The sequence below is a fragment of the Eurypyga helias genome, unplaced genomic scaffold, assembly GCF_000690775.1.
Source record: "Eurypyga helias isolate BGI_N326 unplaced genomic scaffold, ASM69077v1 scaffold15736, whole genome shotgun sequence".
Classification (NCBI taxonomy): Eukaryota; Metazoa; Chordata; class Aves; order Eurypygiformes; family Eurypygidae; genus Eurypyga; species Eurypyga helias.
Genome location: NW_010254802.1, coordinates 87,899 through 104,168, shown reverse-complemented (window position 1 = coordinate 104,168; position 16,270 = coordinate 87,899). Strand labels below are relative to the sequence as shown.

The 16,270-nt window shown below is 45.2% G+C and overlaps 1 protein-coding gene across 2 annotated transcripts in view; it reads right to left on the bottom strand.

Annotated features, from left to right (window-relative positions):
- CEMIP (cell migration inducing protein, hyaluronan binding) overlaps positions 1-16,270 on the bottom strand; it is a 53,039-nt gene that overhangs the window by 5,001 nt on the left and 31,768 nt on the right. For both annotated transcript variants that reach the window (XM_010153141.1, XM_010153142.1), the window contains exons 14-24: positions 14,770-14,839; positions 13,833-13,961; positions 13,058-13,143; positions 10,203-10,334; positions 8,234-8,269; positions 7,983-8,138; positions 5,730-5,910; positions 3,817-4,032; positions 2,232-2,443; positions 1,578-1,763; positions 516-720 (exon numbers count right to left, since the gene is read on the bottom strand). In XM_010153141.1, coding sequence (XP_010151443.1) covers positions 516-720; positions 1,578-1,763; positions 2,232-2,443; positions 3,817-4,032; positions 5,730-5,910; positions 7,983-8,138; positions 8,234-8,269; positions 10,203-10,334; positions 13,058-13,143; positions 13,833-13,961; positions 14,770-14,839 — 1,609 coding nt within the window. The remainder of the gene's footprint in view (positions 1-515; positions 721-1,577; positions 1,764-2,231; positions 2,444-3,816; positions 4,033-5,729; positions 5,911-7,982; positions 8,139-8,233; positions 8,270-10,202; positions 10,335-13,057; positions 13,144-13,832; positions 13,962-14,769; positions 14,840-16,270) is intronic.

Below are 16,270 nucleotides of genomic sequence, written 5' to 3'. Positions count from 1 at the left end.
GATGAGTTAAAAAAACCCTCAAACCACATAAATATCCCCCTCTCTCTCCCAGAACCAGACTAGATTGGATATAGGAGAGAGTGTTGTGCGAAATCCTTTACATGAATGAGACATTCGGCTATGCAGTCCCTTCTCTGACACTGCTGTTCTTGTAGCCTGGAGGAGGTGGAGGACAGGCAAGAAACCTTCTGTCTCTCCAGAATCACATTCTCTGGACCAAACTGCCTTCCAGCTCATCACTTTTCACCCTGTGCTTTTAAGCACAGCACTTCACAGCTCAGCCCCAAAAGACGAAGTATCCAACTTCAACCAATGTCTTGGGTGGCTCTGTTCTTTGAGGACCTGTGCTCTCTACATGTGCTGGAATCTGTTTCATTCTGTTTCACATACCTGGACTGTTACAGGAATTCAGGCACAGGATATACCGAATCAGGGGCGAAGTCTTTCTATGTCTGTGGGCAAAGTTTGTGCCAGAACTAGAGATTTACACTGTGATAAGAAATCAACTACTTTACCAGCTGTTCACTGGAGAGCTTCTTGGGCATTGGCACTTCCACTATTGGTGTCTCAATGTACTTGGGATAGGCCATGGCTTCACAGTCACTGACGCCAGCCATCTTTGGGATCACGGCTTTGATTCTTATTCGTTCACAGCCTTTGACAGAGCAGAAAGCAAATTTCTCCTTCTCATTTTGAGCTTTGAGTTTCAGAAACAGCAGCCTGCGTGTAGGGGAGAAGAGTGAACAGCATCTTTGAGACACTTGTGCAAAAAAAAAAAAAATTACTAACTCCAAGTTTTGGTGGACTCCTTCCTGATGCTTTGCAATAGTCCGTTGCAAGCTCTCAGTGCCAATGTCAACATTTTGCAGTGCTCAACATACCACATGTATGGGGGACAGACATCGCAGAAATGGTTTGGGCAGGTCAGGGAACTAGGGACAGAGAAATTAGATCACAGAATCATGGAATGGTTTCGGTTGGAAGGGACCTTATAGACCATCCAGTCCCACCTCTCCCTGCCATGGGCAGGGACACCTTCCACTAGACCAGGTTGCTAAAAGCCTTGTCCAACCTGCCCTTGAACACTTCCAGGGATGGGGCATTCACAACCAAAGTTCAGATGACACCCGAACATTCTCTGAGCTCTATTTTATAATGATACATTTATGTAGAAGTACATGGTTTGCATTTTAGGTGTCTCTTTCTTTGCCATTTTTTAAATTCTTTAAAAGAAAATAACAGGCATTACACTTTAGTTCCTGTGCATCCCTGTTGTGGTGTTTACAAATGGTTGCTGTTCAAAACAAGAAGGCTTGTGTGCATCTCCAGTTCAGTTTCACAGGCTGCACTTTGCTTTTGTCTTTTTTTCTAATTTGTATTCACTTGGCAAAGCAAGAGTGAAGCAGAGTAATTGGCCGTGCAGCCGTGGGAGTCCCAGGAAAATTAAACGCTGGTCACATTCCCAGAAAGGCTTTCTGGTTTTGTGCTGATCCTTACTAACGGCATTAGCCAAATGCCTCGCGATTCCAGCACTTTTCTCAAAGCCGTGTCCAAATAGGCAAGACCTGCTTCCTTACCCGGTGTCCTCATCCCAGTAGTAGTATCCTTTGCTAGGATATCTGTGCTCCAATTTCTCCATTTGTGAGGTTCTATAGAAGGTTCCAGTTTTGTATGTTTTCTTCAAGAGACGATTGTGGATGTCTGAGAGAATGGAAAATGTCGTCCCTTTAGGATAGCAAAACCCTACTTGGATCCAGTCATTCCTAAAAATAGCAAAGACCCACATTATAACAAGTAGACACATGATTATTATTTTCTGGGCATGCTAGAATCCAAACTAAATAACTCACTCTGAAATGTAACAATCTTTTTTTGGCCGGTTAAAATCTTAATGGTTTGGGGTGAATCAATGCAATGTAAATTAGACATAACAACCATGGGTCAGTTAAGCAATGTGGGACAGATCTGCTCCTGCCTTCTACACCTGTGTCTTCCATGCACCAGGAATGAATTCTCTCTAGGCTTCTAAAAATGAACCACGTTATCTTGCAGGGCTTCTCGGGGGAGGAAACAGGAATCTGAGATGTCAAACAGTAAGATAGTGAACGCAATGGACTTCCTGGAACAAGCATTTTCATTCTGGAAGAGCTCATAAGGTGATGACCTCACCCATTAAGAATGTGTAGTTACATTACTGGGCTGGAATGTTGGAATTCAGTCTGATCACTCACTTGTTGAAGTTGATGAGCCATATGGCCAGCTCTTCAGGGGCTGTCTTGTCCCAGTGGATGGTGTAGCCTTTCCTCAGAGTTATAACTGGCTGATACTGCTGGTAATGAGTGCTTTTGCTCAAAGCCCCTTCCAAGTAGAGTGGGTGATTGTGGTAGTCATTTTTTATTATTTTCATTTTCAGGTTGGCTGGCTTATAGGCCTGGATATATATCTAGATGGGAAAAAAAAAAAAGGATCACCAAGGGCTTAATGAACGTCAGTAAAACATCAAAGGTGCAGCTACTCAATAGGTGTGAACTGGTGCGAGGTGGTGACATCTGCAGTGACCTGTATGCCATATATTTATACTCAACTCCTTAGGCTTCATTTTCAACAAAGTAAGCTGTTTTCATAAAAATAAGAAGGTTCATTTCCTCATCCACTGAGATCAAGAGAATGTGCCACTCAAGGCTTCTGACAGGCCTGCAGTAAGGCTGAAGTATTTCACAGTGATGGTGGCAACCATCAGCAGAGGGACAGTATCTACCTTGAACATCTGACTTCATAGAATCATAGAATCCCAGAATGGTTTGGGTTGGAAGGGACCTTAAAGATCATCCTGTTCCAACCCCCCTGCCATGGGCAGGGACACCTTCCACTAGACCAGGTTGCTCCAAGCCTCATCCGGCCTGGCCTTGAAGACATCCAGGGATGGGCCATCCACAACATCTCTGGGCAACCTGTCCCAGTGCCTCACCACCCTCTCCATGAAGAACTTCTTCCTGATATCCAATCTAAACCTCCCCACTTTCAATTTAAACCCGTTACCCCTTGTCCTGTCACTACAGACCCTTGCAAAAAGTCCCCCCCAGCTTCCTTGTAGCCCCTTCAGATATTGGAAAGCTGCAATAAGGTCTCCCCAGAGACTCCTCTTCTCCAGGCTAAATAAGCCCAATTCTCACAGCCTTTCATCACAGGAGAGGTGCTCCAGCCCTCTGATCATCTTCGTGGCCCTCGTGAAGCTTCTACTGAACAGGGACCCTTCTGTCTGGATTTCAGGAGCACGAAAAACAGCTCATTGGCTTTAGTGGCACTACACAGAAAAAAACCCAAAGGGTTGCAACGCCCAAGACAAAAACAGGCTCTACTCCTCAGAGGAAAGGGAGGACTCTGCCAAGGCAGCAGCACTCAGAGCTCGTGTGGTAGGAAGAATGGTTTGCTGGTTACACAACAGGATGAAAGATCATGAGGGCTGAAGTCTAATTTTGACTGCTCAGCACATTTCCCATAACACTGTGGGCAACACTTCCCTCCATATTTCAAGGAAAAATAACTAGCCGACAGCCCACAGGTGTATGAATATTAATCTGTTAATGTTTGTGGAGCTCTTAAGGGGCTTAAGCTGTCAGAGCTGTAAGCAGTCAAGGCCAAAGTATCTAAAAATGTACTACAGTACCTTTATATTCAAAACTACCTGTGCAGACATGCAGATAAATAAACCCTGAGCACCCAGAAGAAAGTCCATTTCTAAAGGTCAAGCTTTACATTGGCAGAAATTTAAAATAAAATAAAGCGATAATGATGCTGCAAGGTAAGCAGCTTTACCTGTGCAAAGTGCCCGCTGCAGATGGAACCTCTCCAGTCGGGCACGTCAATGCAGTCAGGGTGCTTGATTAACCAGTTGTCCTCTTTTATCAGGTATGAGCCTGGATATTCCGACACAGAACCATCTACATCATGAAAAACTGACGTTTTATCACCATCCATATCCAGGTCATTGAACCAGGGGCCGGGCTCTCCAAAGAAGACCCTTGAGGTAATCTAAGCAAAACAGTGAAACACATTACAAAAGGAATTCATGGTTTAGAGCAGCGAGCAATGGATGGCTCTGGTCACTGGGGTGGCTCAAAGGACCCATTTTCTGACTTTATAAGGCATTTGAAAGTAGCTTGGACAAGAAACAGTGTTGGGTTTGTGGGTCAACTTGTGCATGAAGAAACCTGGGTATGCACTAACTTCACCATTCTTTAAGTGGCCACAGATTTTGGCTGCTCAGCTTGAGACACTGTGGGCTTGATGTTCAGTGGCTCTGAGGCCTCATGACTCCAGATGAAGTCTGGGCTTGCGGGTCCTCTGAGACAGAACTTACGTGGTAATGAAACCATGAGCTTCTGAGACTGATCATCCAAAGATGGAAGCAGCAAAATCATTTTCAGCAGAGCTGGTCTTGTTAGGAATATCAGTGCCATGTGCTACAGGCATGTTAGGATTGTCCCTGCCCACGCATTGCCTTTTCGTTAAGCCTGAAGTCAGTTGGGAGCTGGGTTGCACACTGAAAAGATGTGTTTGATTTTTCAGATAGGGCAGACACAGATTTCCCTGCTGACCATGGGGGAAAGGCTAAAGTGGCCAGAATTTCAACCTCAGCTGTGAGGAGGTTTGTTTAGAATTTGGAGGAAGGTTAAGCAGACGGGGCGATTTCACTACAGCCACTTCACCCATTGTCTGCTAATATATTGTTAAGGTTGCAAAGCCACATAAAGTCACACTGATGCTGGGAATAATCAGCAACCTCCCCTGGGAAATGACTGCTCAGGCAACTTCTGACTGATATTTTTATCCAGCATAAATAAATGTCATGTCACCAGCTGGCCTGGTGCAATGTGAGAGAGTGACCAACCAACGCTTTTAGGGGAATTTTGACTTTCCCATCCCACTTGGCACAAGGATCGCTAGTCAGCACTTCTCCTGACATGCGAGCAAGTCTGCTATTTTTTTGAAAGTTAAGCAACCCAAATAATTTCAGTCCAAACCACTTCATTTATTTATTTGTTTGTAATATTTGGCAGTTGGATTTAACAGCTGCTAGAGGTGAACCTCAGCAAACCAGTTAGCACATATTTGTGCAAGCAAATACAAAAATAACTCAAAGGCACAGACCCCAGGATGGGTTCAGACCAGCACCCAGACGTTCCTACTGCAATTCAAAGTTTGGCAGACCCTTTTTGGCTGGGCTCTGCTCTCATTTATGTCAGCAGAACTGGAGTCTGTGCAATTACCCTGGTGTGTAGGGCTGCTGATGAATTACCCTTCATCAGCTCTGTTTCCCTGCCCGATTCCCAAAAATCAGTATTTCTGCTTCTAGGTGAGTTAAAGCTTCCACAACAGTTGTTGCTTTAATATTATACTGCTGTTGAAAATAAAGGTGGAGCTTCTCCCTATTCTTCACTTTCTGAGACATACAGAAATGCAAATTATTTTCTCTTGAATGTCACTATTGAAACCAATGACAGGTTCTGTTTTGCTGCAAACTTGTCAGAGAATTGGATTTTATTGTTATTTCATCCATCCAATTTTCTGTTTCTTAGCTGCAGCCCTCTCTGTTAAACTTCTGGCCAAGACAATGGGCAACCCTCCTGAAGATCTCCCCTTTTCCTCTAAAGGATGCTACAACCTTTTTGCCCGCAACCTCATTTCCAAGCCAACTGGAAATGGCCTTTCTGAGAAGGATAACTCACAGGGACGTCTTCAAAGTGAATGTCGGTGACATTGTTGTTGGGACAGCTCTGCCAGGCGTTATTGAGCCGGAAGGCCAGGGCACTTGTGTGCCGGCCGTCTAGGGCAGCGAATTTGCGGAAGGTGCAGTTCTGGACGTTGATTGGTCCATCGTAGAACTGAATCCCTCGAATGGGAAAATCCCTAAAACACATTTGGAGGAGAAAGAGAGACTTGGTCATGACACATTAGCATGAGGATGAGACTGTATTCTAGACATGAACAGTCCCACAGCACTTGTTTCTCAGCTGCTTTCATTTTTCACAGCCCTGAGATCATATTTTGGAAGGGAAAGGATTTCCCTCCTTTTTAGGTCTGTGAAGTCCTCTTATCCTTGCAAGTTCAGCTCAAGTTCTCTCGTGTCTGAACAGATCATCATTATTTGGTCTGTGCTCCTCCAGGGAAGGAGCTTGTAGCAGTGCCAAAGTATTGACCTGAAAATGAATAAATTTGTGTTTGCCATCAGAAATGAATTCTGCAGCAGTGAAACCTGAAACTCATCAGAGCTGTGCAGACTCCTTGGGCTGAGTAACAGCAGGGCTAAAAGAAGTCCCACCACATCTTTCAAAGGAACTTGGAGAGAAAGAGTGCCACTCAACTGCGATAAAAAAATGGATTTGAAAACAAGGAAAGGTTTATCTATAGGGTTGAAAAGTGGTGAAGGGGCAGGCTAATGAATCTTCATTAACAGCCTTTTCTGATATCAGCTGCCAGGCCAAGAAGACACCATTTTTCACACTGATTAAGTGAACAAGATGCTTGAACTCCTTAAGTGCCTAAGATAAGATGTTTCAAATTCCATAGAATCACAGACTGGTTTGGGTTGGAAGGGACCTTAAAGACCATCCAGTCCCAAAACCCCCTGCCATGGGCAGGGACACCTTCCACTACACCAGGTTGCTCCAAGCCTCATCCAGCCTGGCCTTGGACACTTCCAGGGACGGGGCATCCACAGCTTCTCTGGGCAACCTGTCCCAGTGCCTCCCCACCCTCTCTGGGAAGAACTTCTTCCTGATACCTAATCTAAACCTCCCCACTTTCAATTTAAACCCGTTCCCCCTTGTCCTGTCACTACAGACCCTTGTAAAAAGTCCCCCCCAGCTTCCTTGTAGCCCCTTCAGGTACTGGAAGGCTGCAATAAAGTCTCCCTGAAGCCTCCTCTTCTCCAGGCTGAACAAGCCCAATTGTCCCAGCCTGTCCCCATAGCAGAGGGGCTCCAGCCCTCAGACCATTTTTGTGGCCACCTCTGGACTTGCTCCAACCAGTCAATATCCTTCTGATGTTGGGGACCCCAGAGCTGGATGCAGAACTCCCGGTGGCGTCTCAGGAGAACAGAGGGGGAAAAATTTTGTAGTCAGGGAAATTATCCTAATTTCACTTAGGATAAATAATTTGACCCTTCCTCATATGAAGGGTTTCCCTTAGACAGACCTGCCTGCCCCTGTGAATTTGTTCTGTCCATCTGAGCTCCTGCACACAACACCCAAGATGAGCTATGCCCCCATATATATATATGTAAAGGATACTAGGACAGTCGTAGCAGATTGGGATTTCATTATTACTATAGTTAATAATAAGCCTCCTTTATCACTACTGACAAGCAAAGTTCAGAACACAGGAGGAAACAATCAGCTGAGCTGTTTGTTGACTGTAAGGCTACTGTTAGCATAACTCTGTTTTTAGCAATAACAACAAAACATTACTGCACTTGCAAACCAATCTGTAGGACTATGGCTTAGGAGAAGGCCACACATGAAGTCCCCAGACCATTTCAAAACCAACAAAGGCATCAAATTCCTGTAGCACAGCCGCACTGCAGCTCTGAGGGCATCTATGACCACATTTGGGCCAGTTCAAGCCCAGGGAAGGGCTTCTACAAGCTTTCCTGCCAGCTGAGCTGGATGAAGACTGCCCCATTGCTCAACCACTGCTGACCACATAGACAGAAGTGCCCAGCTAGCACACAGTCCTCTTGCTGTCTTCTCAACTCTGTTTGCAAAGGGGAGGGGGAAGGAAAGAGGAGTTTGATGCTGTCTTGGCAGCCTGCAAGTATGTACCTGCCAGCAGCAGCTGCACTTTGGGATCGGGAGACATGAAACCAAATCCTTTCTGTGCAATGGTTATTAAACTGAACAGCGCTGAAGAAACCACACTGAGCTGGAGTTTGCACTCGGAGTGGGAACAGTGAGCACTTGGATGTGCTGAGCTGAACTTACGGGCCAATGGGCAGGGTCCTTCCTCTGTGATCCAGACCTCCAGGTCCCCAGATCTCGTTGTCCATCGTCTCAGTGCCCAGGTTTCCACTCTCACCAACAAACAGGCTGTTCTTGATTTCTTGCTTTGAGCCGTCATCATGAGGGAAAGTCCCACCACTAGAAGGGAAGGGCTGGAGGTGAAGGGGCTGCTCACACTCGTTCCCCCATCCAAGCTGCCCCCCAGGCTGTAGCACAGGCTGTGCTGCCCTTACCTGGCCAAAGTCAGGCCGATGCCGTTGTCGGCAAACCTGCAAAGAGGAGAGAGGTGCTTTGTGTTATCATGCCAAACTAAAATAACCACACCGAGGAGGTGGAGCACAGCAGGGATTAATCACTGAATGCTGCTCATGGGAAGGCTCAGGCTTTTCCAGGTTTGGTCCCTGTCCAGTTCTGGAAGATCTTTTTTGGCACATCTTGCAGTATATGCAGATCATATGAAGCAGCAGACGTGCACCTGATTGCTCCATGCTGAGGTTAAGCTGGTGATTACTGGGCATAGTTTACTTGTCTGATAAAGCTTTTTCCCCATGTCTGATGACCATACTCTTTTCACTGTTAGGTAAAAGGGTCACGCTTATCTTGCACTCCAACTAGCTTTTATTATTTAATAGTGCTTTGCCTTACACACACCTCTACTCCCTCGTGTTCATGTATCACATACTGCTTCCATGAAGTAACTTTACAAGAGGAACTGTTATAAAAACAGAGAAGCTTGGCTTCTCTTTCATCAACAGGAAGATAGAGATCAGATCTTCTGTATTAAGAAAAGAAAAAGATTAAAATGTCTTTCCATTTTGCTGAAATTCCAAAGCATTTAGATGAGATAAATCACAACTGTTGGTCCATGACTCCTGCTTATAGGAAGGCTACAATGAATATGATAGTAAGTCTTGATGGTATCTTCACATCGGTGTCACGCAACACTTCTGTCACTGATCTCAGCAAAAAACACCAGTGCGGAGCCTGCAGAGTAAAACCCAGCTTTGTCCAGCTTCTGTCTGTAGATGGCAGCCCCTTACATGCTATCGCCTTCCCTTTGCTCTCCAGCCTCACAAACATACACCCACGTTCATACACTGCCTGCCACATTAACCTTTGTTTTGTTAATGTAATACACAAGTCTTTCTGTAGCAGCAGAAATGGAAATTGCTGTGGCTATAAAGACAATTACAGTTTGATGGCTGTTTCCTCGAATTCACATACGATCACAGATTTGGAAGGGATGAAGTACTCTGACTTTTAGCAACCTCCATACACTACATTTGCTCCATGAGCAACATAAATGCCTCAATTACATGAGCCTGATCTGCAAAGATAACTCTTGCTGGCCATGGCATGCGCTAGATACTCTGGTTCATAAGAAACACAAACTATGCTACTCAGTATTACGTTTCTGACTGTTCTGCTACAGCCTCATTCTCGTCAACCTGCCCAGTCGCTGGAGCCAGTCTATACCACCAGTTGCTATAACAGGGTTGGGTCACTCAAAAGTAAGGCAGCTCTGGCCAGGAACTGGACACCAGATAATAGCATGACAGCTATTCCTACTGCGGTTATCACAGTATGCCTCTTAACCTGGCTTTGTCCTCTTTCTCCTCTTTCTTCATGGAGCTTGATATCAAGAGCCTGGCTCAGCAAAAGTAACTGTAGAAGATCATCTGTTTTCAAGTGCAAAACAAGTATCTGCTCTGACCACTGCAGGAAACAGCCTTCAAAGGGCACAACAAGCTTCCCAGTCTCTCTCCTTTGCTGCTGTGATGCATAGTTTTATGTCAGCACTCGCTCACTCAGCATAACAGTGAACCACATAAAACCGATCTGTGACCAGGCGTAGCCAGGGAAGGTGGTAGATTTTGCTGCTTTCTTTTCAAAGCACCTTGTTTTTCATGTAAGAAGTTAGGTTTTATTTTTTAATTATTTGTATCGATATGTCTGTGTCTGTATCCGTGACCATTTTTGAATGCTGGACGGCATCACGCAGAGAAACAATCTGAGAGATCTGCTGCTCAGACAAAGCAGTTTTGTTTGGGCAAAATAATGCCTGTGTTTCCTTAGTGTTTCATCTTTATTTCAATCCTGGCCATAGGAAAGGTGCAAAGCAATATAAATAGTCTGAACCACAGCTATGCTCGCCATAAACACCAGACTGAACTCTGAGAGTTGAAATAAGGCAAAACTCACTGGCAGTTGTCCAGCCACACATCTCCACCCCGCAGCCAGGCCCCGTGATCCTGATTCTTGTAGGCAATAAAGCGCTCGATTATTGCAGGTTCCCTGGGCTTCAAAGGATCAGCATCTTTGTGTGGGCTGTATCTGTAACCAGGAGAGAAGAAAGATTGGCGAGGGAAGGCAGCCTTGCTCCGTGAACGATGCTGCGAAACATCTGGTTTCTGCTAACTCAGGGACAACAGTCCATCCAAGCAGTGTGTCTAGTCAAGCAGCAATGGCCAGACCCAGCTGCCAAGGGAAGGACCGTCCAGGCGAAGCAGTTGTAAAGACGCGCTCCAAGTTTCCTTTCACCTTTCCATTATTCTATTGCTGATACGTTGCTGAAAGCATGGAAATTTTATTATTGCTCTCAAAAGTCTGAGATAGTTGTTAATCCCTTACTGTTATCCTTTAGCATATTCCTGTTATTTAGATAAATATCCTTTTGGTTTCCCTTCAGAGCATTTTTATCTCCTGACCTTGGCTATACTCTGGTAATGACTACCACTGCCAAATTTTCCTTACTGTGTGGAAAGGATTTACAACATCTTGGAGAAGGGCTGAGAGTACCTCCTTTGTTATTCCCACTATACATTACCCAGGACACACGTACGACATTTATGAACTCTGAAGTTCTCAAGTGGGATGAAATACTGGCCTAATGAAGGAAAAAACAGGCACAAGTGGAAACAGCAGCAACGTGTGCCCTCAGCTGCTGCCTGCTGGGGCCACAGGACCTGAGCAAGGATCTGGCTGCTCACTATGGTGATGCTGAGCTCAGCTGTCATTTACCCAGTCCTGAGGCACAGCTCCCCCTTTTCCTACTAACAGAGCATCTTCCATCATACCACACATCTTAGGAAGCTTGAGAGATGAGTATCCAACTCATTGCCAGCAACGGATGGTCCAGAGATTAAAATTCATGCCTCACCAGTGGGTAGCGAGGCCAAGCTGTCAGATTGCTAACAGATATTCAATAGCACTTTGCTTTGCTTAATAGGCCATCATATCAATCTAAAACTGAGCATCAGGCTGATAGGGTTCCAGTAAATGAATATTGCTTTGGCAGCTTCATCACGGTGAATTTCCTTTCAAAGAGATTTAATATCAGCCCTTGTGAATTCCCCAGACATTGTTAAATACAGATATTTTGAGATGGATTCCAGTTTCATTCACATCCATGTATAACTGGAGGAACACTACAGAGTACAGGATTTGGCCCAGATATTTAATGCTGTAACTGAATGCAGAATAATCTCTCCAACTGTCCATCCTACCTCAAATCTGCCCCAGCCAGCCCAGCTATAATAATTTATTTAGTCTTGACACATGGAAAGAGGAATAAATAATCTGAGCTGCAGCCTGTGCTGGTGGGTAATCCCTGAGCATAAACAGGACCGTGTTATGAATTGCTTGGCTTTCAGGGGTCATTCCTACCCTTGTATGGCAAGGGACAAATTGCCTTTTTTAATCACTTACTGTGCCTGTGGCAGCAGCCAGGTTCCCAAGGCATGTGTTCAGCTATATGGAAAAGCAGCATCAAGCGCCCAAGAGAATTTGGAGACACTTGCAGAGCAGGCTGCTCTTAATAAGTTATTTTTTTTTAGCAGTTACTTTTATTACTGAATTAATAATTTCAACTAATTTAGCATTAAAATAATATAAATAACATTCACTTCTGAACATCTTTTAGCATCAGCTGCTAGGCAGGGCACTGAAGTGATACAGATCCCAGGATAACCGACATCTGAGCTGCTGGGTGGGTTCCCCTGGAGAGGAGGACCGATGCCACCCCTGTAATGCTTGTCCAGTGCGTGACTACAGCGATCCGAGTAACCCACACCCCGGGGATGGAAAGGAGAAAAGAAAGAGATTATGAGTCATTCTCCCCTGCTGAAGAGAGGTTTTCAGCAGGTTTCTCCTCCCTACATGGTTTCTTCTGTCAAGAAATCCAGTGGTGGGGGAATGCAGTTTGGGTATAACTGGAGGTGGTTGGTCTGTCAGGAAAGCAAATTGTGAAACCTGAGAATATTTAAGTCCTTTCTCTCTCTGGGATTGGTAACTAAGTTGAGAGCCAGAGTCAACCTCTAATGAGATAAAGGGTGCAAGTGCAGTCCTTATGCTGTTAACACTTTGCTCGCAAGAAGCTCTCTGCTTACACCAGCCTCCTCTCTGGGGTCAGCTTTGGGGAAAGAGAGGGGATTCTCAGAAGCCACCAGACTGTGGTGGGTCTGCTGATACAATACGCTCTATAGAGAGGTTTTCCCTATTTCTAAATAACTCCATTATGCTGGGGATGCAGGAATTTAGGGTCACTCTGCTTTTAATTGCAATTATTATTGCAGTGTCGGATTTGGGACTGGACAGAAATTTGAAATCCAAGTATGAGCTCCATCACATAAGCACCCCCTGTTCAAGCAGGTCCTGAAAGAATGAAGAAAATCAACAACATTCCTAAGAAAGACCTTAATTTCTTATTCCTGGGAAATTCTTGCAGCAAGTTCTGCCCAGTGGGGTGGTTGCACTTTCAGTTTTCTTGCTTAAGAAAGGAAAAGTCAAAGGAACACTGCAGAGCAGGTGTAACATCCATGCCAGCTCAGCTCAGAGGTAAAAAGCAAGGCTGAAACCAGAAGGGTGTAGATGCTGGGGGTCTGTTAGGAAGGGGAATGGAGAAGTTACAAAGCATTAAGTGAAGACCTTTCCTCAATAACAGTCACCCCACAAGCATTCTCATGATTTTTGTCAGCTTCCTTGGGGGGCAATTTCATAGCTCTCAGTCAGTGCTATAGAGAAGTCTTTTCCAAACCAAATTTTGCAAAACACTTTACCTGCCAGAAATCAGTGTGAGGATAGGCCTTTTGTCCTTGGCTGAGGCTGGAGTGGTTTTGACGCCATTATCAATGATCATTCCAGCCTAAAAGAAGACCGAAATGCAGTATTACAGTATATTTATATATTCTACAGTTCTTTCCATCTCCAGGCTCTGCCTCCAATTGCTCTATGCCCAAGTCACGATCCTAATAACTGCTTCTGCATGTGAAACAGAGGGCTGCCGCGACTACCCAGATTTGCATATACCCCCCCAAACTGCCACAGATTTCCAGAATCTGCACGTCTCTGGTAAACACATGTATCCCCATGCACATGAACTCCTGCTGCAGTCTAAAGCACTCAGTAGCACCCCGCCCCACAACACAGCAGGCTAAGGGTAAATAAGAGAAGGCGATTAGACACGGCGGCCTGTATTCATCCCCCTAGAAGCTGTTCGGTTAATTGCTAACATCGGCGGTTGAGGTCTATAATTAGACAAGCTGCCAACAGATGCTCCTGGAGGCACTATTTTAGGAGTGCAGAAGCAGAGAAGCAGCCTGAAGAGAGGGATGAGCCTCTCCAAATGCCCAAGAGCCAAGTGAAGCGGGTGCTGGCTGGCTCGCAGCGCTCCACGCTGGCACGCAAGCTGCTTTATCTGCAGACACAAACAAGTCCCCAGCAGCTTGTAGTGAAACGGAAAGCACAGGCATTAATAGCTTGCAGACCCAAAGAGCTGGAGGGAGAAGGTGGTGTTTTTTTTAAGGGCAGCGTTCCCGTTGCGTGCAGACTCACCCGGTAGTTGGAATGCGCACGGTTGTTGGAGAATTTCCCCATCGGCATGTGCTCCGAGTAGCCGGGGGAATACATGCCCGCTGAGGGCCCTGTCGGCACGTGGTGCAGAACAAACCAAAAGCCTGTTTCCTGAGAAAGACAACAGACATCTGAGCCTTTGCTTGGACTTCTTTGCTGGTCTGCATTAGCCGAAGGATTTCTCAGTAATGCCACAAGACATAAGCCAGGGGATTTCAGGGAAAATCACTGTGAGCAGCACTGACCTGTCTAGCTATATGCAGCAAAGGGTGTGACACACACATTCCCATGCACAGCTCCAACCAGCATCTTCAAGGTGCCTTAAGTAAGCTCTGACATCTCTATTGAAGCATTTGAAAGCCATAACACACACATAGATGCCCTCCTATCACTACATGTGAGCATCTTAAAAACCAGATCATTTCTATTTAATTGCCTAAAAATGTATCTAGGAGCCCGAATCTAGGTACAGATTTGGAAGCTTTCTTAAGACCACATCTCTTTAAGGTTTGGTTTGCTTGTTTATTTGTCTTAGAAGGGAAAGAAAGGGTCCTGATGTGACCGAGAATCCCTGTGGAATTAGCATTCGTGCTGATTGAAATTTCAGAGCACAATTACTGTACTTCACTGGGACTCCACAGTCAGATTTATTTAATTTATTCAGGCTGCACACTGGGCAAAGGCTGGGAATTTTTGTTAAAACCATCCAGCTCTAGAAACAGCAAGTGGCAAGAAGTGTGGAGCAAAAGGAAAAGCATTCTTTTTTATTGGCAGCACTAGCCTCATTAATACATGTCTCGATCTAGAAGTTTCAAAAATGCCTGAGCAACAGAAGCAGATTTTATTCCAGCAAGAGCCTCAGCCTTGCAGGGCTGTAACCGGTCTGAGTTGTTACCAAATAAGAAACTTCTGCACTCACTTCAGATCCAGCAGCTGCACAGTTTATAAGGTTGTTGTGTGGGTTGGCTATCCAGAAGGTGGATACGGCACTGTCAGTCAGGAAAAAAAAGAATAATGTGAAAATGATACTTTGAGCACACACCAGAGTCACCCATCAACTCGCCCCGGTACAGGCAGGGCTGATACCTCCCCAGATAAGGGGTCCTGCCTAGGGGGCAAAGGGAATGGGTTTTTTTCTTTCTTTTCTCATACCACATTTGTCCTCTGTGGTTTGACAGAGAGCATGGCCTTATCTTTTAAAGCCTCACATATTAGATGAGGAATTTCGACTGCAATTCCAAGCCTGCTGTGAAGCTGTCAGATGTCAGTCATGTTTTATGATTAGGTAAATACGTTGTTGCACAAGCCACAGAAAAGAACTTTGCCCCCAGACAGGCTCTCAGGTTCATTAGAGACTCGTTTAATCAAGGGACCTGACGAACTGCCTCTTTTGGGCTTTCCACATGTACCCTGGTACCTGCCTTTTCCAAGAGCTGCTGTAATTCATTAACTTTGCTCCCACCTCCTATGCATTGCTTTTGGGACAAAAGGACTCCATTTGTATAATGCACGTAAAAGACTCTTAATTGAAAGGTTCCCATCAAGGAGGAAAGATCAATCTATCACTGTCCATCCTGTGCCTTACAGCATCCATTACCGACAGGCACAGGAACTTTGGGAGGAAAACAGCCAGCACTTAGAATCAGCAGACTGGCTTCCCAAATCTGTTGGGTGAGATTCGCCCTCCTGCAGAGGATGAACCTATGTAACCCTTACATCTATTTTAATCTTGCTATGAAGGTCTTCACGGGGCTGTCAGGCCAACTGATTTTGCTGGCCTAAGACAAAGTTCTGTTTGTGCGACTTTATCATGAAAACATAGCAAAACTTTTCTATTTTGGGAATGGGATGGGCCTAGAAAGAAACAATTTGACATTATTTATTGCCTACCTCCTGCTGTGTAGGCAAGGGCAAGGACATGTTATTTCCACAGTGACCTGTCTTTCAGCCCGACCCCGTTCCTCAGAGCCACGTGGATTAGGCAGGTTCCTGTGGCATTTGGCACAACCCTATTGTCTTTATTTCTGGCAGCGGCTTTCCCCAAAGCCAGTGGAGCCACAGCCGGTGCTCATCCCGCGTCCCTGCACTGGGTGCCTTGGCCACCGTCCCAGGGGTAGCGTTACCATACTCCTGCACTTGCAGGCTGGATGATCCCAGTCCAAAACAAGTTATTTTTCTGGTCAGACCTTGAATTCTTTTAGAAAGGAAGACATCGCTGATCAAAGTACCATTGGATCTTTTCATTAGATCTCTGTCTATCCTTCCTAGCACTTTTTTATGTGAGTCTTCTACATGACCCAAAATACATCCTTCTGACTATTAAATGGATTATCAGTGGAAAATGAGCACAGTGTCTGATTAACTCTTATTTTATGAATGGAGACATTAAGTGTAATTTATAAACAAACACAGATGTGAAA